Source organism: Ranitomeya variabilis, chromosome 5 (genome assembly GCF_051348905.1).
Source record: "Ranitomeya variabilis isolate aRanVar5 chromosome 5, aRanVar5.hap1, whole genome shotgun sequence".
NCBI classification, from domain to species: Eukaryota; Metazoa; Chordata; class Amphibia; order Anura; family Dendrobatidae; genus Ranitomeya; species Ranitomeya variabilis.
In genome coordinates this window covers 256,925,629-256,947,435 of record NC_135236.1, presented here as the reverse complement: position 1 = coordinate 256,947,435, position 21,807 = coordinate 256,925,629, and the positions used below count along the sequence as shown (strand labels likewise).

The window sequence follows — 21,807 nt, the reverse complement described above, 5'->3', positions numbered from 1 at the left end:
TAGTGCTGCAGGTGGTGTACTAACTGACCGTCGCATGCGACTATCCTCCGATAACGTTGACCGGCTTACTTTTCTGAAAATGAACAAGGCCTGGATCTCGCAGGAATTTGCCACTCCTCCTCCTGATTAAATAATTAGGTCACTGTATACGTTATCCAGGTCTCCTGTTGTGTTCATCTTTCTACCACCTGAACTTAAATTCCTGGGCTCCAACACCGCCAGTTGAGGCTCAGACGTGCCGTCTGCACAGTCAAAACATACGACCCAGTGTTATTGGGTTTCAGTAACGTCAGCTGATCCCCAGCTGTGTAGCCGGCAATGTGTCATGCGACCGCCACGCTGACACAACAACTGAAATGTAAGGGAATCTGTCCCCCCCCCCCCCCAAGGCGTTTGTTACTGAAAGAGCCACCTTGTGCAGCAGTAATGCTGCACAAGGAAAAAGGTAGCTATTTTGGTTTTGCTCCTTGCACACGCAAAACTTAACACTTATAAAATGTGTCCACTGATACCGTAAAACCGTCCCGGAGGTGGGACTTTCCTTCGTAATATGACGCAGCACAGCCGTCATTCCTACCCCCCCGGCGCCGCGCCCCGGCTCCTCAGCGTTGTTTGATTCCGTCCCGGAGCCTGCGCTGTTATGTTATCCCGTGGCCAGGCACACTTAGCGCTGCCCGTCTTCTGGCATCATTTGGTGTCAGGCTGGCTGCGCCTGTGCGGCCACGCTGGCCGAGAGCCCGCCTCGCAGTGTCTTCTGATTTAATCCCACTGGGGGCCTGGGATCTATGGACATGCGCAGTGCATATCTGAACCTCCACCTCTCACTCATCTCCCTATGGCTTCTTCAGACTGTTCGGTGTCAGCTGGTCCCTAATAGCATGCCACGGCCGTGACACCGCACAGTCTGAAAAAGAAGCCGTAGGGAGGGGAGTGAGAGGCGAGGATATGCACTGCGCATGGCCATGGATCCCAGGCCCCCAGTGGGATTACATCAGAAGACACTGCGAGGCGGGCTCTCGGCCAGCGCGGCCGCACAGGCGCAGCCAGCCTGACACCAAATGATGTCAGAAGATGGGCAGCGCTAAGTGTGCCTGGCCACGGGATAACATAACAGCGCAGGCTCCGGGACGGAATCAAACAACGCTGAGGAGCCGGGGCACGGCGGCGGGGGGGTAGTAATGATGGCTGTGCTGCGTCATATTACGAAGGAAAGTCCCACCTCCGGGACGGTTTCACGGCTTCAGGGGACACATTTTATAAGTGTTTAGTTCTGTGTTTGCAAGGAGCATGATGAAAAGAGCCACCTTTTCCTTTTGCATCTTTTGTGCTGCACAAGCTGGCTCTTTCAGCTACAAACGCCTTGGGGGGGGGGTTAAAGGTTCCCTTTCGACTTTCTCAGGCTTCGGCCTACATTGTGTTCCTCTGCTTTTCCACCTGCCCCTGGGCTCCAACACCGCTAGTTGCCGTCCAGAAGTGCTGTACGCACAGTCAACAGTCGCTCCTCTGTTATTGGGGTTCAGTAACGTCAGCTGTTCCCCTGCTGTGTGTGTGGCAATCCCTCCTACCTCCTCCAACCTCCTCCAACCTCCTCCTCCTCCACCTGTCCCTGGGCTCCAACACCGCCAGTTGCCGTCCAGAAGTGCTGTACGCACAGTCAACAGTCGCTCCTCTGTTATTGGGGTTCAGTAACGTCAGCTGTTCCCCTGCTGTGTGTGTGGCAATCCCTCCTACCTCCTCCAACCTCCTCCTCCTCCACCTGTCCCTGGGCTCCAACACCGCCAGTTGCCGTCCAGAAGTGCTGTACGCACAGTCAACAGTCCCTCCTCTGTTATTGGGGTTCAGTAACGTCAGCTGTTCCCCTGCTGTGTGTGTGGCAATCCCTCCTACCTCCTCCAACCTCCTCCAACCTCCTCCTCCTCCACCTGTCCCTGGGCTCCAACACCGCCAGTTGCCGTCCAGAAGTGCTGTACGCACAGTCAACAGTCCCTCCTCTGTTATTGGGGTTCAGTAACGTCAGCTGTTCCCCTGCTGTGTGTGTGGCAATCCCTCCTACCTCCTCCAACCTCCTCCTCCTCCACCTGTCCCTGGGCTCCAACACTGCCAGTTGCCGTCCAGAAGTGCTGTACGCACAGTCAACAGTCCCTCCTCTGTTATTGGGGTTCAGTAACGTCAGCTGTTCCCCTGCTGTGTGTGTGGCAATCCCTCCTACCTCCTCCAACCTCCTCCAACCTCCTCCTCCTCCACCTGTCCCTGGGCTCCAACACCGCCAGTTGCCGTCCAGAAGTGCTGTACGCACAGTCAACAGTCCCTCCTCTGTTATTGGGGTTCAGTAACGTCAGCTGTTCCCCTGCTGTGTGTGTGGCAATCCCTCCTACCTCCTCCAACCTCCTCCAACCTCCTCCTCCTCCACCTGTCCCTGGGCTCCAACACCGCCAGTTGCCGTCCAGAAGTGCTGTACGCACAGTCAACAGTCCCTCCTCTGTTATTGGGGTTCAGTAACGTCAGCTGTTCCCCTGCTGTGTGTGTGGCAATCCCTCCTACCTCCTCCAACCTCCTCCAACCTCCTCCTCCTCCACCTGTCCCTGGGCTCCAACACCGCCAGTTGCCGTCCAGAAGTGCTGTACGCACAGTCAACAGTCCCTCCTCTGTTATTGGGGTTCAGTAACGTCAGCTGTTCCCCTGCTGTGTGTGTGGCAATCCCTCCTACCTCCTCCAACCTCCTCCTCCTCCACCTGTCCCTGGGCTCCAACACTGCCAGTTGCCGTCCAGAAGTGCTGTACGCACAGTCAACAGTCCCTCCTCTGTTATTGGGGTTCAGTAACGTCAGCTGTTCCCCTGCTGTGTGTGTGGCAATCCCTCCTACCTCCTCCAACCTCCTCCAACCTCCTCCTCCTCCACCTGTCCCTGGGCTCCAACACCGCCAGTTGCCGTCCAGAAGTGCTGTACGCACAGTCAACAGTCCCTCCTCTGTTATTGGGGTTCAGTAACGTCAGCTGTTCCCCTGCTGTGTGTGTGGCAATCCCTCCTACCTCCTCCAACCTCCTCCTCCTCCACCTGTCCCTGGGCTCCAACACTGCCAGTTGCCGTCCAGAAGTGCTGTACGCACAGTCAACAGTCCCTCCTCTGTTATTGGGGTTCAGTAACGTCAGCTGTTCCCCTGCTGTGTGTGTGGCAATCCCTCCTACCTCCTCCAACCTCCTCCAACCTCCTCCTCCTCCACCTGTCCCTGGGCTCCAACACCGCCAGTTGCCGTCCAGAAGTGCTGTACGCACAGTCAACAGTCCCTCCTCTGTTATTGGGGTTCAGTAACGTCAGCTGTTCCCCTGCTGTGTGTGTGGCAATCCCTCCTACCTCCTCCAACCTCCTCCTCCTCCACCTGTCCCTGGGCTCCAACACTGCCAGTTGCCGTCCAGAAGTGCTGTACGCACAGTCAACAGTCCCTCCTCTGTTATTGGGGTTCAGTAACGTCAGCTGTTCCCCTGCTGTGTGTGTGGCAATCCCTCCTACCTCCTCCAACCTCCTCCAACCTCCTCCTCCTCCACCTGTCCCTGGGCTCCAACACCGCCAGTTGCCGTCCAGAAGTGCTGTACGCACAGTCAACAGTCCCTCCTCTGTTATTGGGGTTCAGTAACGTCAGCTGTTCCCCTGCTGTGTGTGTGGCAATCCCTCCTACCTCCTCCAACCTCCTCCTCCTCCACCTGTCCCTGGGCTCCAACACTGCCAGTTGCCGTCCAGAAGTGCTGTACGCACAGTCAACAGTCCCTCCTCTGTTATTGGGGTTCAGTAACGTCAGCTGTTCCCCTGCTGTGTGTGTGGCAATCCCTCCTACCTCCTCCAACCTCCTCCAACCTCCTCCTCCTCCACCTGTCCCTGGGCTCCAACACCGCCAGTTGCCGTCCAGAAGTGCTGTACGCACAGAGCCAAACACCTCGCCTATGTGTTAGTGGGGTTCAGCACCGCCAGCTGTTCCCCTGCTGTGTATACGGCAACGTGTACTGCGACCACCACGCAGGCACAACAAGTTAAATTTAAGGGAACCTGTCCCCCCCCCCCCCATGCGTTTGTTACTGAAGGAGCCACCTTGTGCAGCAGTAATGATGCAAAGGGAAAAAGTGCCTCTTTTCGTGGTGCTCCTTGCATATGCTGAACCTAACACTTATGAAATGTGTCCCCTCACAGCGTTCAACCGTCCGGTCGGTGGAACTTTCCTTTGTCATGTGACGCAGCACAGCCGTCATTTTTACCCCCTTGTCGCCGTGCGACGCCTCCTCAGCGTTGTTTGAATCTGTCCCGGAGCCTGCGCTGTTAGGTTACCCCTTGGCCATGCACACATTTTGCGCTGCCCGTCTTCTGACATCATTTGCTGTCAGGCTGGCTGCGCCTGTGCGGGTGCGCTGTCTGAGATTCAGCCTCGCGGTGTCGTCTAATGTAATCCCACCGCGGGCCTGGGATCCGTGTCCATGTGCAGTGCATATCCTCGCCTCTCACTCCCCTCCCTACGGCTTCTAAAGACTGTTCGGTGTCAGCTGGTCCCTAATAGCATGCCACGGCCGTGACACCGCACAGTCTTTAGAAGCCGTAGGGAGGGGAGTGAGAGGCGAGGATATGCACTGCGCATGGACACGGATCCCAGGCCCGCGGTGGGATTACATTAGACGACACCGCGAGGCTGAATCTCGGACAGCGCACCCGCACAGGCGCAGCCAGCCTGACAGCAAATGATGTCAGAAGACGGGCAGCGCAAAATGTGTGCATGGCCAAGGGGTAACCTAACAGCGCAGGCTCCGGGACAGATTCAAACAACGCTGAGGAGGCGGCGCACGGCGACAAGGGGGTAAAAATGACGGCTGTGCTGCGTCACATGACAAAGGAAAGTTCCACCGACCGGACGGTTGAACGCTGTGAGGGGACACATTTCATAAGTGTTAGGTTCAGCATCTGCAAGGACCATAATTAAAAGAGCTAAGTTTACCTTTTCCAGCATTAGTGCTGTACACGATGGCTCTTCCAGCTACAAACGCCTGGGGGGGGGGGTTAAAGGTTTCCTTTCAACTTGCTCCAGTGCAGGCTTCGGCCTACACTCCGCTCCCCCTGCTCCTCCTGCTGACCCTGGGCTCTAACACCGCCAGTTGGGGCCCAGATGTGCTGGCTGCACAGAGCCAAACACCAGCCAATGTGTCAGTGGGGTCCAGCACCGCCAGCTGTTCCCCTGCTGTGCAGCCGGCAACGTGTCCTGCAAAAGCCACGCAGACACAAGAACTGAAATTGAAGGGAACCTGTCCCCCCTCCCCCAGGCGTTTTTACGTTATCCAGCCACCTTGTACAGCGGTAATGCTGCATGTGTGCAAGGTGGCTCAGAAACGTATTCTCCTCGCACATGTGGAACTGAAAACACGTCTGAAATGTGTCCTCTGTGTGACCATTTAACCGTCCCGGTGGTGTGACTTTCCTTTGTAATGACACGCTGCAACCCCCTTGGTAGCGCTGCCCGTCTTCTGGCATCATTGTTTGGCTGGCTGCGCCTCTGCGGCCGCCCTGACCCACACAACGCCCCTCGGTGTCTTATTTATTGGGACTGCGAGGGTGTGATTCATGGGCAGGATCAGTGCATCAGTTCGCCTGTCCCTCCTCTCCTTCCGCCTTCTTCGGACTGTGCGGCTTCATGGCCGTGGCATGCGATAAGGGATCAGATGACGCCGCACAGTCTGAAGCGGGTGTAAGGACCCGAGTGTGAGAGGCCAACATATGTGCTGCGCCAGGCCCTGAATCCCAGCCCCGCAGTGTTTTAACAATGTTAAGACACTGCGGGGCTGGGATTCATGGTCATCGCGAACCGCACCGGCCGACATTACATGATGCCAGAAGATGGGCAGCGCTAACGGCGCTAGGCCAGGGGATAACACGACAGCGCAGACTCCTGTACAGCAAATAACAACGCTCGGGAGGCTGCACCCAGCACCAAGGTGGGATTCTTGACACCTGTGCTGCGTCTCATTACAAAGGGAACTCGCGCCTCCATTACACAGTTTGACTGTATAAAGGGCTGAATGTTATACGTGTTCCATTCAGCGTGTGCAAGGAGAAAAATTACAAGAGCAACCTTTGACTTGCGCAGCACTGCTGCTGCATAAGCTGTGGCTCTTCTACTTTGTAACCCCTGAGGGGGGGTTAAAGGTGACTTTTGAAATCGGTTCAATTAGGCTTCGGCCTACACTCTGCTCCACCTGCAGAGCCCGGGCTCCAACAACGCTAGTTGCTGTCCGGAAGTGCTGGCTGCACAGAGCCAAACACCTCGCCAATGTGTCAGTGGGGTCCAGCACCGCCAGCTGTTCCCCTGCTGTGTAGCCGGCAACGTGTCCTGCAAAAGCCACGCAGACACAACAGACCCAAAGCTGCCGCCAGTGCAGGCTTCGGCCTACACTCCCCTCCCCCTGCTCCTCCTCCTCCTGCTCCTCCTCCTGCTGACCCTGGGCTCTAACACACCGCCAGTTGGGGCCCAGATGTGCTAGCTGCACAGAGAAAAACACCAGCCAATGTGTCAGTGGGGTCCAGCACCGCCAGCTGTTCCCCTGCTGTGCAGCCGGCAACGTGTCCTGCAAAAGCCACGCAGACACAAGAACTGAAATTGAAGGGAACCTGTCCCCCCTCCCCCAGGCGTTTTTACGTTATCCAGCCACCTTGTACAGCGGTAATGCTGCATGTGTGCAAGGTGGCTCAGAAACGTATTCTCCTCGCACATGTGGAACTGAAAACACGTCTGAAATGTGTCCTCTGTGTGACCATTTAACCGTCCCGGTGGTGTGACTTTCCTTTGTAATGACACGCTGCAACCCCCTTGGTAGCGCTGCCCGTCTTCTGGCATCATTGTTTGGCTGGCTGCGCCTCTGCGGCCGCCCTGACCCACACAACGCCCCTCGGTGTCTTATTTATTGGGACTGCGAGGGTGTGATTCATGGGCAGGATCAGTGCATCAGTTCGCCTGTCCCTCCTCTCCTTCCGCCTTCTTCGGACTGTGCGGCTTCATGGCCGTGGCATGCGATAAGGGATCAGATGACGCCGCACAGTCTGAAGCGGGTGTAAGGACCCGAGTGTGAGAGGCCAACATATGTGCTGCGCCAGGCCCTGAATCCCAGCCCCGCAGTGTTTTAACAATGTTAAGACACTGCGGGGCTGGGATTCATGGTCATCGCGAACCGCACCGGCCGACATTACATGATGCCAGAAGATGGGCAGCGCTAACGGCGCTAGGCCAGGGGATAACACGACAGCGCAGACTCCTGTACAGCAAATAACAACGCTCGGGAGGCTGCACCCAGCACCAAGGTGGGATTCTTGACACCTGTGCTGCGTCTCATTACAAAGGGAACTCGCGCCTCCATTACACAGTTTGACTGTATAAAGGGCTGAATGTTATACGTGTTCCATTCAGCGTGTGCAAGGAGAAAAATTACAAGAGCAACCTTTGACTTGCGCAGCACTGCTGCTGCATAAGCTGTGGCTCTTCTACTTTGTAACCCCTGAGGGGGGGTTAAAGGTGACTTTTGAAATCGGTTCAATTAGGCTTCGGCCTACACTCTGCTCCACCTGCAGAGCCCGGGCTCCAACAACGCTAGTTGCTGTCCGGAAGTGCTGGCTGCACAGAGCCAAACACCTCGCCAATGTGTCAGTGGGGTCCAGCACCGCCAGCTGTTCCCCTGCTGTGTAGCCGGCAACGTGTCCTGCAAAAGCCACGCAGACACAACAGACCCAAAGCTGCCGCCAGTGCAGGCTTCGGCCTACACTCCCCTCCCCCTGCTCCTCCTCCTCCTGCTCCTCCTCCTGCTGACCCTGGGCTCTAACACACCGCCAGTTGGGGCCCAGATGTGCTAGCTGCACAGAGAAAAACACCAGCCAATGTGTCAGTGGGGTCCAGCACCGCCAGCTGTTCCCCTGCTGTGCAGCCGGCAACGTGTCCTGCAAAAGCCACGCAGACACAAGAACTGAAATTGAAGGGAACCTGTCCCCCCTCCCCCAGGCGTTTTTACGTTATCCAGCCACCTTGTACAGCGGTAATGCTGCATGTGTGCAAGGTGGCTCAGAAACGTATTCTCCTCGCACATGTGGAACTGAAAACACGTCTGAAATGTGTCCTCTGTGTGACCATTTAACCGTCCCGGTGGTGTGACTTTCCTTTGTAATGACACGCTGCAACCCCCTTGGTAGCGCTGCCCGTCTTCTGGCATCATTGTTTGGCTGGCTGCGCCTCTGCGGCCGCCCTGACCCACACAACGCCCCTCGGTGTCTTATTTATTGGGACTGCGAGGGTGTGATTCATGGGCAGGATCAGTGCATCAGTTCGCCTGTCCCTCCTCTCCTTCCGCCTTCTTCGGACTGTGCGGCTTCATGGCCGTGGCATGCGATAAGGGATCAGATGACGCCGCACAGTCTGAAGCGGGTGTAAGGACCCGAGTGTGAGAGGCCAACATATGTGCTGCGCCAGGCCCTGAATCCCAGCCCCGCAGTGTTTTAACAATGTTAAGACACTGCGGGGCTGGGATTCATGGTCATCGCGAACCGCACCGGCCGACATTACATGATGCCAGAAGATGGGCAGCGCTAACGGCGCTAGGCCAGGGGATAACACGACAGCGCAGACTCCTGTACAGCAAATAACAACGCTCGGGAGGCTGCACCCAGCACCAAGGTGGGATTCTTGACACCTGTGCTGCGTCTCATTACAAAGGGAACTCGCGCCTCCATTACACAGTTTGACTGTATAAAGGGCTGAATGTTATACGTGTTCCATTCAGCGTGTGCAAGGAGAAAAATTACAAGAGCAACCTTTGACTTGCGCAGCACTGCTGCTGCATAAGCTGTGGCTCTTCTACTTTGTAACCCCTGAGGGGGGGTTAAAGGTGACTTTTGAAATCGGTTCAATTAGGCTTCGGCCTACACTCTGCTCCACCTGCAGAGCCCGGGCTCCAACAACGCTAGTTGCTGTCCGGAAGTGCTGGCTGCACAGAGCCAAACACCTCGCCAATGTGTCAGTGGGGTCCAGCACCGCCAGCTGTTCCCCTGCTGTGTAGCCGGCAACGTGTCCTGCAAAAGCCACGCAGACACAACAGACCCAAAGCTGCCGCCAGTGCAGGCTTCGGCCTACACTCCCCTCCCCCTGCTCCTCCTCCTCCTGCTCCTCCTCCTGCTGACCCTGGGCTCTAACACACCGCCAGTTGGGGCCCAGATGTGCTAGCTGCACAGAGAAAAACACCAGCCAATGTGTCAGTGGGGTCCAGCACCGCCAGCTGTTCCCCTGCTGTGCAGCCGGCAACGTGTCCTGCAAAAGCCACGCAGACACAAGAACTGAAATTGAAGGGAACCTGTCCCCCCTCCCCCAGGCGTTTTTACGTTATCCAGCCACCTTGTACAGCGGTAATGCTGCATGTGTGCAAGGTGGCTCAGAAACGTATTCTCCTCGCACATGTGGAACTGAAAACACGTCTGAAATGTGTCCTCTGTGTGACCATTTAACCGTCCCGGTGGTGTGACTTTCCTTTGTAATGACACGCTGCAACCCCCTTGGTAGCGCTGCCCGTCTTCTGGCATCATTGTTTGGCTGGCTGCGCCTCTGCGGCCGCCCTGACCCACACAACGCCCCTCGGTGTCTTATTTATTGGGACTGCGAGGGTGTGATTCATGGGCAGGATCAGTGCATCAGTTCGCCTGTCCCTCCTCTCCTTCCGCCTTCTTCGGACTGTGCGGCTTCATGGCCGTGGCATGCGATAAGGGATCAGATGACGCCGCACAGTCTGAAGCGGGTGTAAGGACCCGAGTGTGAGAGGCCAACATATGTGCTGCGCCAGGCCCTGAATCCCAGCCCCGCAGTGTTTTAACAATGTTAAGACACTGCGGGGCTGGGATTCATGGTCATCGCGAACCGCACCGGCCGACATTACATGATGCCAGAAGATGGGCAGCGCTAACGGCGCTAGGCCAGGGGATAACACGACAGCGCAGACTCCTGTACAGCAAATAACAACGCTTGGGAGGCTGCACCCAGCACCAAGGTGGGATTCTTGACACCTGTGCTGCGTCTCATTACAAAGGGAACTCGCGCCTCCATTACACAGTTTGACTGTATAAAGGGCTGAATGTTATACGTGTTCCATTCAGCGTGTGCAAGGAGAAAAATTACAAGAGCAACCTTTGACTTGCGCAGCACTGCTGCTGCATAAGCTGTGGCTCTTCTACTTTGTAACCCCTGAGGGGGGGTTAAAGGTGACTTTTGAAATCGGTTCAATTAGGCTTCGGCCTACACTCTGCTCCACCTGCAGAGCCCGGGCTCCAACAACGCTAGTTGCTGTCCGGAAGTGCTGGCTGCACAGAGCCAAACACCTCGCCAATGTGTCAGTGGGGTCCAGCACCGCCAGCTGTTCCCCTGCTGTGTAGCCGGCAACGTGTCCTGCAAAAGCCACGCAGACACAACAGACCCAAAGCTGCCGCCAGTGCAGGCTTCGGCCTACACTCCCCTCCCCCTGCTCCTCCTCCTCCTGCTCCTCCTCCTGCTGACCCTGGGCTCTAACAAACCGCCAGTTGGGGCCCAGATGTGCTAGCTGCACAGAGAAAAACACCTCGCCAATGTGTCAGTGGGGTCCAGCACCACCAGCTGTTCCCCTGCTGTGCAGCCGGCATCGTGTCCTGCAAAAGCCACGCAGACACTTGCTCTTGTACCTTCTGCTCCCCATCCTGGTTCCAGTACCGTCAGCTGGTTCCGGGCAGAGCCTTTGGCTTAGGTGCCTCCCTTTGGTATCCGAGTTCCACCAACGTCAGGTGGTCCTTGGTAGTGCTTTCAGGCACGGGTACCTCCTGCTTAGTAACCGGGTTCCAGTAACGTCAGCTGGTCCTCGGTAGTTCCATTGGCTCTTGGACCTTCGGCTACCCATCCGGGTTCCAGCACCGTCAGCTGGTTCTCGGCAGTGTCTTTTGCTCTTGTACCTTCTGCTCCCCATCCTGGTTCCAGTACCGTCAGCTGGTTCCGGGCAGAGCCTTTGGCTTAGGTGCCTCCCTCTGGGTATCTGAGTTCCACCAACGTCAGGTGGTCCTTGGTAGTGCTTTCAGGCATGGGTACCTCCTGCTTAGTAACCGGGTTCCAGTAACGTCAGCTGGTCCTCGGTAGTTCCATTGGCTCTTGGACCTTCGGGTAGCCATCCGAGTTCCAGTTCCATCAGCTGGTTCTCGGCATTTTCTCAGCCTTCTTGTACCTTCTGCTACATTTCCAAGTTCAAGAGACTAAACACGATGACCCGGAAGACCACCCCTAAGATGACGACGACACCAGAGACGACAACCACCGTGATGACGACGACCCTGGAGACGATGACCCCGAAGACCACCCCGATGACGACGACCCCGGAGACGACGACCCTGAAGACCACCCCGATGACGACGACCCCGGAGACGACGACCCTGGAGACGACGACGACCTGGAAGACCGAGAAGCAGAAGAACAAGAGGCTGCAGAACAAAGAGCAGAAGAACATTAAGCATAACACTAAATATCAGAGCAAAAAATATTATCTAAATTATAAGCAGAAGAAGACTAAGCAGTGTATGGGGGTGAGTCCGTTCCTCCTCGTGGTGCCCCTGGATAAAGCCTGATGCTGCAGGCCAAACTGAACGCGGACAAATGTAACTGTTTTGTGACAGGCAGAACGGAAGGTGTAATCTTCAAACTTTTATAGATAACAACTACGGGAATGCCTGTCACAAATAAGAATATGATGAAGAAGTTGAATATGATGAAGATAATAGTAAAATAAAAAGAATATGAACAATGTAACCCAAAAAATAATAGGTAGAAGATGAAGAAGAAGATGAATAAGGTGAAGAAGTTGATGTCAAAGAAGCTGATGATGAGGATAATTAAGAAGAAAGCGTGGGAGAAGTAAAAAAGAAGGTGAAGGGTGTGGAAGTAGTGAAACATCAATATCTGACATAAAAAAAAAAAAAAAACATAGTCAAATTCTTTCTAACGCCGAACTTCATAAAAAAAAATAAAAAATCCTGCTATTCTATTACATTGGGCTAAACCTCTGTCCCTTTAATATCTCCGCCACGTCCCCCAATACATCCTACAATATTCTTAGTTGTTTTCCTTCATGTAGAATGAACCTACAAGTGTATAAAGGGTTTATTTTAATTCCGATATTTTCGTCCCATTGACTTGCATTGGGATCGGGTATCGGTATCGGATTGGATTCCGATACTGTGACGGTATCGGCCGATACTTTCCGATACCGATACTTTCCGATATCGGAAAGTATCGCTCAACACTAGTTGTGAGGGTGAGATCTGGGAATGTATATTCCAGCAGTCTGATGTAAATACATGAAAGGTATGGTGTTTTAACTAAGCAGCGTATTTATAAAGTTGTACCAAGTGAAACTAGCATCTTAAATATTACTCCACTTTTCTACTTATTAAAGTGGTTTTATAGGCACATAGAATATCAAAGAATGTTAAAGCTTATGACAAATTAAGAAACTTCTTAATTTACTTCTTAATTTACTTGCTGTCAAAATTTTGCTCTGTTGCTCTACAAGGACAGCCAGATAATTTTTCACTCTTTTGTGTGTCCCTGTAAAGTGTTGTGAAAGGTCTGTAATGTTTGTTAATATTTCGCTATTTTCCCTGTAGACTTTGGTGCAGGTTGGACTGTATGCCATGGGACGGAATCCAGATATCTTCCCATCTCCTGAGAGGTTTTCTCCAGAGCGCTGGCTAGGGAAAGAATCAGCTTATTTCAAAGGCCTAGGCTTTGGTTTTGGTCCTCGACAGTGTATTGGGAGAAGGATAGCAGAAATGGAGATGCAACTTTTCCTCATCCATGTACGTACATTTTTATGAGTGAAAGCATCTGTTGAGACTACATATTATTGTATCCTCCTTATGGAACTAATCTTATGCAACATTCACAAATGTGAATTCTTCCATATGTGTAAGGGTTATTAAACAATTACAATTATATACTTCCTGCAGGGGAGTGTTTCTTTCATTGTGATACTTTACAAGGTCTGTTGATTTTCCACTATGGAGAATTTTTCAATTTGGAAACATTTCATAATAGAAGCAAAAGTCATGTTTCTTTTTTTACACAAAACTTTAGCTGCATTTCCTGTACATGTATATATATTTACTGTACATGTGTCATCTGTCATCACTTGTGGGTGGGTAAAAGGTTATTAACTCTACTTTTCTGTTTGGGTCCATATGACCAGAAATCAAATTTGAGACCCTGCAGATTATTTCTTATGTGGATCTGAAACTTGTGACTATTTGACTTTTCCTCATTTGAGGGGTTCTTACTATGAAACCCTCAAATGAGGAAAAGTCAATGAATCACAAGTTTCAGATCCACATAATAAATCATCTGCAAGGTCTCAAATTTAATTTCGGGTCATATGGACCCGAACAGAACAGCAGAGTTAAGAGCTTATTTTATTGCCGCATTTAAAGCCTGAGATAGAATTCATTAGGCTTTAAAGGTCATTAGTTTTTGCACAAAGCATAGCTAAGCAAATATTTTGCAAATTTTGGCATATTTATTCAAGATCTGCCAACATTTTTAAAGTGGGTAGAGCTTAACGGAGGGCCAAGTGCGTGACCAGTGCAACGCAACAGATTAATTATCATTTACGGCTCAAAAGTGTCATAAATTATAACAGAAATATTCTCCACACATTGATCCCCAACATGTTTCTCCATAAGAAGTGTTTTCCACGGGGAGATTAGGGACATTAATTTGAACATATATATCAGGTTAATCTCCCCTCCTTTGATGTAATTTCTAACCCTGGCACACGGCTGTTGAAAGTTAGGCCAAATTCATTCATTAACCCTAGAACGCGTACCTGGGGCCTCGCAGGCCTGCTAGGTTACTTGTTTTCTATTATCTGTAAAACTACATTAGTTAGAATTTTGAAACTCAAGGTAATCCTCAGGTATATAGTTGTTAGTAATATCCAGTTGTTCATATATTTTTATGTTATAGGCATCTCGTATAGCAACGCTTTTTTTGTGACTACCCCAGATTCACGTACCTGGGGCCTTTGAGGCCTGCTTTGGTTTACATGTACTCCTCAGTCTTTTTGTCTGTACTGTTGTTGGGGAAGAACTTATGACTCAGTCTTTATGACTATTGGTCGATGGCTGTTGCTGGGAAGAGTGTGGATTCTGCCTGACATGGTAATGTGATCCTGGAAGGGAGTTTCCCCTCACAAAGTAACGTGATTATGATGTCAGTACAGGATGGACGAAATGATTACTGAATATTCGTGTAAAAGGCAGACTAAACGTTGGCCTGTTGCCCTTTTTTCCAATATCCTTGATGTGTCATCCCTCAATAGCTATATTGTTTATTGTCAAACTAATCCAGAATTCCATGCCAACAGGAAGGACAATTGACGTATATTTTTGACAGAACTTTGTTATGAACTTTTGATGCCTACTATGCTAGAGAGAAGCAGCACAAAATGCTTATCAAGGCAAATTACAGAGGCAATGATCCGATGTGGAATATGCTTTCAGGAACAGCCAGAGCAAAGAGAAAAAAAAAGAAAGCGCTGCTATATTTGTCCAGCAAAGAAAGAAAGAAAATCGGAGCGTTTCTGTTCTACTTGCGGACAAAATGTATGCAGGGAACATTCTGAAGAAAAAATAATATGCAAGAATTGTCGGGGGAATATGTAAAGTGGAAAATAAATATTCCTGCACCAAGTTTGCTACAGACTTTATGTAAAAACTTTTTATAAGAAAAAATGTATCCATCATAAAAAATTGTACTGAGTGAATATATTGGGCGTGCCCGTTTAGTTACATTTTTGTTGTTTTATGTACATCATTTTTTTTGGGAATTATACACATCTTAGGCTATGTTCCAAGTAGCGCTGGGGTTCACCAGAATGGGATCCATAATGGATCTGACCTCCTGGTAACTCCAGCTAAGGCTGATGGAATGCCGGGATTCCACCAGCCTTAGCTGAGGTCACCAGGAGGTCAGATCCATTACGGATCCCCTCCTGGTGGACCCCAGCGCTAGTGGGAATGCATCCTTACTTTGCAAATTTAAAATAAACTTTGAAAAGTATTTTTATTTGAGTTATTCCATGTTATTTGCACACAGGCCTAAAAGGCCCCAGGTACGTGAATATGGGGTAGTCACAAAAAAAGCGTTGCTATACGAAATGCCTATAACATAAAAATATACGAACAACTGGAAATTACTAACAACTATATAGCTGAGGAATACCTAGAGTTTCAAAATTGTAACTAAAGTAGTTTTACAGAAAATAATAAAAAAGTAACCTGACAGGCCTGCAAGGCCCCAGGTACGCGTTCTACCAGCCTTAGCCGGGGTCACCAGGAGGTCAGATCCATTACGAAATCCCGTCCAGGCGGACCCCAGAGCTAGTGGGAATGCATGCTTACTTTCAAATAACTTTGAAAAAAAAATGTTTTTGAGTTATTCCATGTTATTTGAAATCAGGCCTCAAAGGCCCCAGGTACGTAATAGTGTAGATTTCTATGGTCACGCATTCTAGGGTTAATTTGACTCATTTTACTCCAGCTGACTCTAGATATTAACAAATTTAATGAAAATCAATTTGTTTACAGCTGACAGTATTATCAATATAATGGGATTTTATAATATTTTATTAACCTAGAAATTGTTCCAGATAATGAAGTATTTCTCCCAGAAAATTATTGCAATTACATGTTTTGTTATGCACATGTTTTTTTTGCGTGTATTGGAAAAACAATAACAAAAAAAACTGAAAAAACGCAAATTGGACATAAATTCACCCAAAACCCCAAAAATGGGCCAGACAAAATTGTTGGCATCTTTCAAAAATTGCTGGTAAACAACTTTGTTTCAAGCAGGTGATACTCATTGACAGTCTCCTTGTAGCAAGTAATAAGTGTGGGCAATGTGAAAATCACACCCGAAACCAGATAAAAAAGTGAGAAATTGACATAATATTTGCATTATGTGCCACACTAAGCATGTAGAACAAAAAGAGGAGAAGTGAACTGTCTGAGGAATCGAGATCAAAAATTTTTGAAATATATCAATAATTTCAAGTTTAGAAGTCCATTGCCAGAAATCTTGATGTCCCTTTGGCCACTGTGCGCAACATAATCAAGAAGTTTACAACCCACGGCACTGTAGCTAATCTTCCTGAACGTGAACAGCAGAAAAAAATTGATGAAAAGCTGCAATGCATAATAGTCTGGTTGATGGATAAGCAGCCCCAACCAAGTTCCAAAGAAATTCACGCCGTCCTGCAGGCTCTGGGTGCATCAGTGTCAGTGAATGAAATGCAACGCTATGGCAGGAGACCCAGAGACATAAAAACCCTAGACTTCTGTTTGGCAAAAAGTATGTGAGTAAGCCAAAATATTTCTGAGAAAGTGTCTTGTGGACAGATAAAACCAGTATAGAGCTTTTTTGGTAAAGTACATTATTCTATCGTTTGCCAAAAATAGAATGAGGCATACAAGGAAAAGAACACAGTACCTACAGTCTAATTTGGTGGAGGTTCAAAGATGTTTTGGGGTTGTTTTGCTGCCTCTGGCACTGGGTGCCTTGACTGTGTGCAAGGCATCATGAAATCTGTAAATTACCAAAGGATGTTGGGTTGCAATACAGTGCCCAGTGTCAGAAAGCTGGGTTTGCATCCTAGGTCATGGGTCTTCCAGCAGGACAATAACCCCAAACATACTTCAAGAAGCACCCAGAAATAGATGAAAATAAAGCGCTGGAGAGTTCTGAAGTGGCCAGCAATTAGTCTGGATCCCATAATCCCATTGAACACTTGTGAAGAGCTCTTAAAAATGCTGTTGGGAGAGGGCACTCTTCAAATATGAGATCAGCTTGCAAGAGTGGTCCAAAATTCCAGTTGAGAGCTGGAAAAAGTTTGTTGATGGTAATCGGAAGCGATTGATTACAGTTACTTATTCCAAAGGGTGTGCAACCAAATGTTACGTTTAGGGTGCCTAAAACTTTGTCCCAACCATTTTGTGAGTTTTGTGTGAAATTATTTCCAATTTATCTTTTTCTCAATGTGTTTTTGTGTTGTTCCAACATACACAAGGGAAATAAACGTGAATTACGAAACATATGTAATCGCAATACTTTTCTTGGAGAAATTCTTCATTGTCTGGACTATTTTCAAGGGTTCCAACACTTTCTGTTTAGTCTCTACACCACCTATTTTCTTGCTCCAAGCATTTGTAACATATGGTACACTCTTACATTGCACAGAAACTAAATTACACAAACTATAGGGGAGGGCAATGTACAGACTGGCTGTAGCTTCAATTTTTTTTTTTTAACTGTTTATGTGGCCTCAGCTCTATGGAACACAAAAGAATGGGAGGAAGTTAGTTTTTTCTTTTCAGCACATTATTAATTTTTGAGTTATTCATTGTTCATGAATAAGATGGCTTTTTTATTTTAATTTCAGACAACCCAATTTAAATTGTGTATAAAGGAGACAAAGGTGAAGGATAAATTTGCCAAATCTTCTGATTTTGTTGGGACAGGCGAATCTATTAATGTGCATTGAAACTTCTCATCTGTTTTCCAACAGATGATGAGAGAGTAGGATTATGCAGATTGGTTCATGGAATCCCGTGAGATGAGCAGATTGCTTAATGAAACCCTGATTCATGATCCAGGTAGTGCTTTTGGCTGTGGACAGGAGATGTTTGAATTTCCTTACCCTATCGGCTCCCAGGCTCAGCTTATGATTTATTGGGCTGGTGAACATCACCTGTGTATTGTACACCGCACAGATGACGTCACACAAGGCCATCAAATCAAATGCTGCACTGGGAAACTCAAATGCTCAAAAGCTAAATTCATGCAGCTCCTGTCCATGACCAGTGAGGACTGACCCGGACAGTAGACTGGGAATTTAGGAAGGGATCCACCTATCTCTAATCAGGCATGTTGAATGTTAATGGATGATCCTGGGAGAAAAGCTGCAATTAGGTGCCTAGCAGCAGTATAAGCACTTTTACCCTATGAGAAGATTCTTGTTTATTTTTAGAAATACGTAGGCTATGTTATATATATGACAGGAAAATGGAGTCCCTCAAAGCAACACAGACACAAATGATTGACAATTGGGATCAGGAGGGAAATATTAGCTCTTTTTATGCATCGTGGTTGTGCATGTGCCCCTTCCCTTTCTCATCTGTTGGTTGAACATTTGCCATTTTCTTTTAACCACATAATTATATAACTACGCAAAATGGCATCACTAGTTATCATAATGTTACTGTCACCAAGGCAGTAATAGAATCGATAACATCAGAGGATGAGGCAGATCACTAATAGATGACACAAGCCTATGAACTGGATCTCTGGAACATTGCATTTGGGCATGAAGTCACCGATGCACTTTGAAAGTTTCATTTTATTAGGTATTTGACTTTGTACAACCTCTGGTATATTTAAAAGGAGCCTGTTATCAGATTCATGATGCCTGAATCACTGGCAGCATGAATCAGTGTCTGGCTGTGTGATTGCAGCCTGGTATGTTTTCATGTGAATCGTGGTGGCATTTTAGAGTAACTATGGTTTGAAAAGCCAGCTGGAGACCAACGGCCTCATTCATCAAAACTGGCGTTGTTCATGCCAGTCTTGATGAGGAGACGTATTGCAGTTAGACGCTTCTGATTCATGAAGAAGCAAACGCCTCTTCATGAATTATGAGCGCTGGACGAATGGTATGCTCATCTGTGTGTGCCTCGCCACAAATCCTACTCCAATCTCTACTAAAGTAAGATATATGGTGTAGAGAATGCCGCCAGTCGTCATGAACTTGACAAGTGAGGGGGACCAGGCACCCATTTAGCCCCAACTCCGCTCATTTTGTCAGAGCTGGGGAAAAATGTTGTGAGAACCCCAAAAGTTACATACTTTTAGCGCCATTTCCACCTTATGCAACTTTTCAAAGCTTATGCTTTGCATACCTGGCTGCAATCGCATAGGCAGGCTGATTCATGATGCCCATGTTCTGGCATGGATCTAATGTCAGCTTTCCTATAAAAAAGGCAGAATATATTCATGCACCGCAGAAACAACCACATTTACATGTACAGAATGAATTTTTCTCCAATTTCTGTAATTTTTGCAACAAATCTGCCACATGTGAATATATTCTTATTGTACCTGGCAGTATCAGTTATACAATATATACCTACCACTTGAAATAGGAGCAATGCCATAATACAACACTAAAATATTTATTGGTAATAGTTTTCTTTATTTTTCAGATTCTGGAGAATTTCAAGATAGAAACTAATCGAATGGTTGAGGTGGGAACAACCTTTAATCTCATCCTCTTCCCATCCAAGCCCATTCAGTTAACCCTGTCTCCATTATCACTGAATGGTTCAGAAAGACATTCCTGAAGACTTTAATAACTTTATGGACATACTGGTGTAACATATATATTCCATATAAAGGGATATCATTTGGAGGACATGGTCATAAAAATTCATTCATCACTAAAATGACAAATAACCAGAAATAGAGCTACCAATATCTAACTCAACCTGCCAATATATCTTGAAATATACAATCGTGTTCAAAAGTCCTGCATAGGCGTGAAGAAAACTATATGTTTCATACTTCTGCATCTCTACAGTGAAACTGGTGGAACATATACAGTATGTTTTTGTAATCCCTCATTGTATACCATACTCATTTTTGAATGTCCCAACTGTATAAATTGTTATGGTAAGCGCATTTTTGATATTTTTTTTTACAGCTTAACCATACCTACACCAGTACAGTGTGTAGAATGGTGAACAGGTTTCTAAGTTCATTAACTTCCAATGCAAGTTCACACAGACTTAAATTTAACTTTTTAAGATTTATTATTTTTTATTTAATTCAGAGTCCTGAAAAGGGCCTTTTGAGTGCATCTTTAGCTTCTAATACTTTACTGGCCAGCCTTTGCTCTTGAGCACCAGCTTGCATCTCTGTGGCATTGAGTGAACAAGCTTCTGCAGATGTTCACGAGTGATGATGTGGTTCCAGGCCTGTATCAGAGCCTCAGTCAACCCACTCTTGGTCCTTGGCTGTTTTCTAGATATCTCTTATGATACCTTGTGCCACAAATTTTTTATTGGATTGAGGTCCGGGGACTGAGCTGGCCAGTCAATAGTAGCCACCTTGTTCTTTTTTTTCCATTCCGTTACTGTCTTAGCTCTGTGACAAGGAGCATTATCATCCTGGAAGATATAATCCCCTGAAAACAGGTGTTGAGCAGAAGGCAGCATTTTCTTATTAAGGATGTCTATGTATTTTTTTGCATTAACCATACCCTCCACAATATGAAGCCTTCCAACACCATTGGCTGCCATACAGCCCCAGACCATTACTTTCATCGGATGTTTCACAGAGAAGCTCAAACACTCTGGCTTGTACTCTTCATGTGGGAACCTTCTCACATAAGACTTGCCATCATTTCCTAAAATGCAAAAAGTGCTTTCATCACTAAATAGCACTTTTTCCCACTCCTCCTTCCTCCATTTTAAATATTTCAATGCCCACAGTTTTTGCCTTTGTCTTTGTATGGCTGTCATCAATGGCTTCTTTCGGGCCTTGCACCCTCTCAATCCTGCTTCCAAACATCTCTTCCTAACAGTTGATGTTGCTACCTCAATATTGCACTTTTCTTGCCATTCTCTCAGAAGCTGAGGAGAGGTGAGCTTTCGATTGGCAAGGGATGTTCTTATCAGTACTCTATCCTCCCTTTTAGTTGACTTTCTGGGCCGACCAGATCTGGGCCTTTCCTGGGTAATTCCAAGCTGCTTATGTTTCTGCAAAATTCTTACAACTGTACACTGATTACAGCCGACCTTCCTTGCGATCTGGGGGCATCTTCATGTAGCATCACAACTCGCACACGATCCTCCGCTGACAAAAATCTGAAGGCTCCCATCATAAAACTCTACAGTATGATTCACTAGATAGACCAACAGATTAAACAAACAAACAAAGCAGCAGATGTGATGCAATGTAATGCAATGTGATTGGCTGCCATAGCCAGGTTATGATTGGTCACAAGAACCTCATCTGTGATTGGCTAATTTTGGATCTGAAGCTGTACACTATTTAGTTGTGCTTTCAATTCCCATATTGTTGCAATAATTTCAGGCAAAACTGCTTCAAAAGCTAAAAATATTACAGGGAGAGAATGCAAAATTGTATTCTAAACAAAACCATATATAATATGTCATATTAGCATCGAAGATATTCGACAGAAAACGTTTAAAACTTGAAAAATCAATTTATCCTAGGCCTATGCAGGACTTTTGAACACCACTGTATAAAGTATAGTAGCCATCACTTGCTTGTTTTCTTAATTTTCCATTGCAAATACCCAAAACTGACATCATTAATCCAATGTAAGTCTGTAAAAAATTTTTTCAAAACCTTAAATTTTTCTGTCAGTTATTGTAAAACAAAATAAATTTTTTATAATTAGTGTTGAGCATTCCGATACCGCAAGTATCGGGTATCGGCCGATACTTGCGGGTATCGGAATTCCGATACCGAGATCCGATACTTTTGTGGTATCGGGTATCGGTATCGAAACAACATTAATGTAAAAATGTGTAAAAGAGAGAATTAAAATAAAAAATATTGCTATACTCACCTCTCCGACGCAGCCTGCACCTTACCGAGGGAAGCGGCAGCGTTCTTTGTTTAAAATTCGCGCTTTTCTTTCCTTTACGTGAAGTCCCGGCTTG

At 48.0% G+C, this 21,807-nt stretch overlaps 1 protein-coding gene across 2 annotated transcripts in view; it reads left to right on the top strand.

The window, feature by feature from the left end:
• The window catches only part of CYP11A1 (cytochrome P450 family 11 subfamily A member 1), a 78,714-nt gene extending 57,229 nt beyond the window's left edge, over positions 1 to 21,485 (top strand). The window contains exons 8-9 of one of the 2 annotated variants that reach the window (XM_077264110.1): positions 12,673 to 12,864; positions 19,321 to 21,485. In XM_077264110.1, the coding sequence (XP_077120225.1) occupies positions 12,673 to 12,864; positions 19,321 to 19,458 (330 nt within the window). In that variant the 3' untranslated portion in view covers positions 19,459 to 21,485. The remainder of the gene's footprint in view (positions 1 to 12,672; positions 12,865 to 19,320) is intronic. The other variant, XM_077264111.1, reaches the window with a different exon arrangement.
• The last annotated feature ends 322 nt before the right edge of the window (positions 21,486 to 21,807 follow it).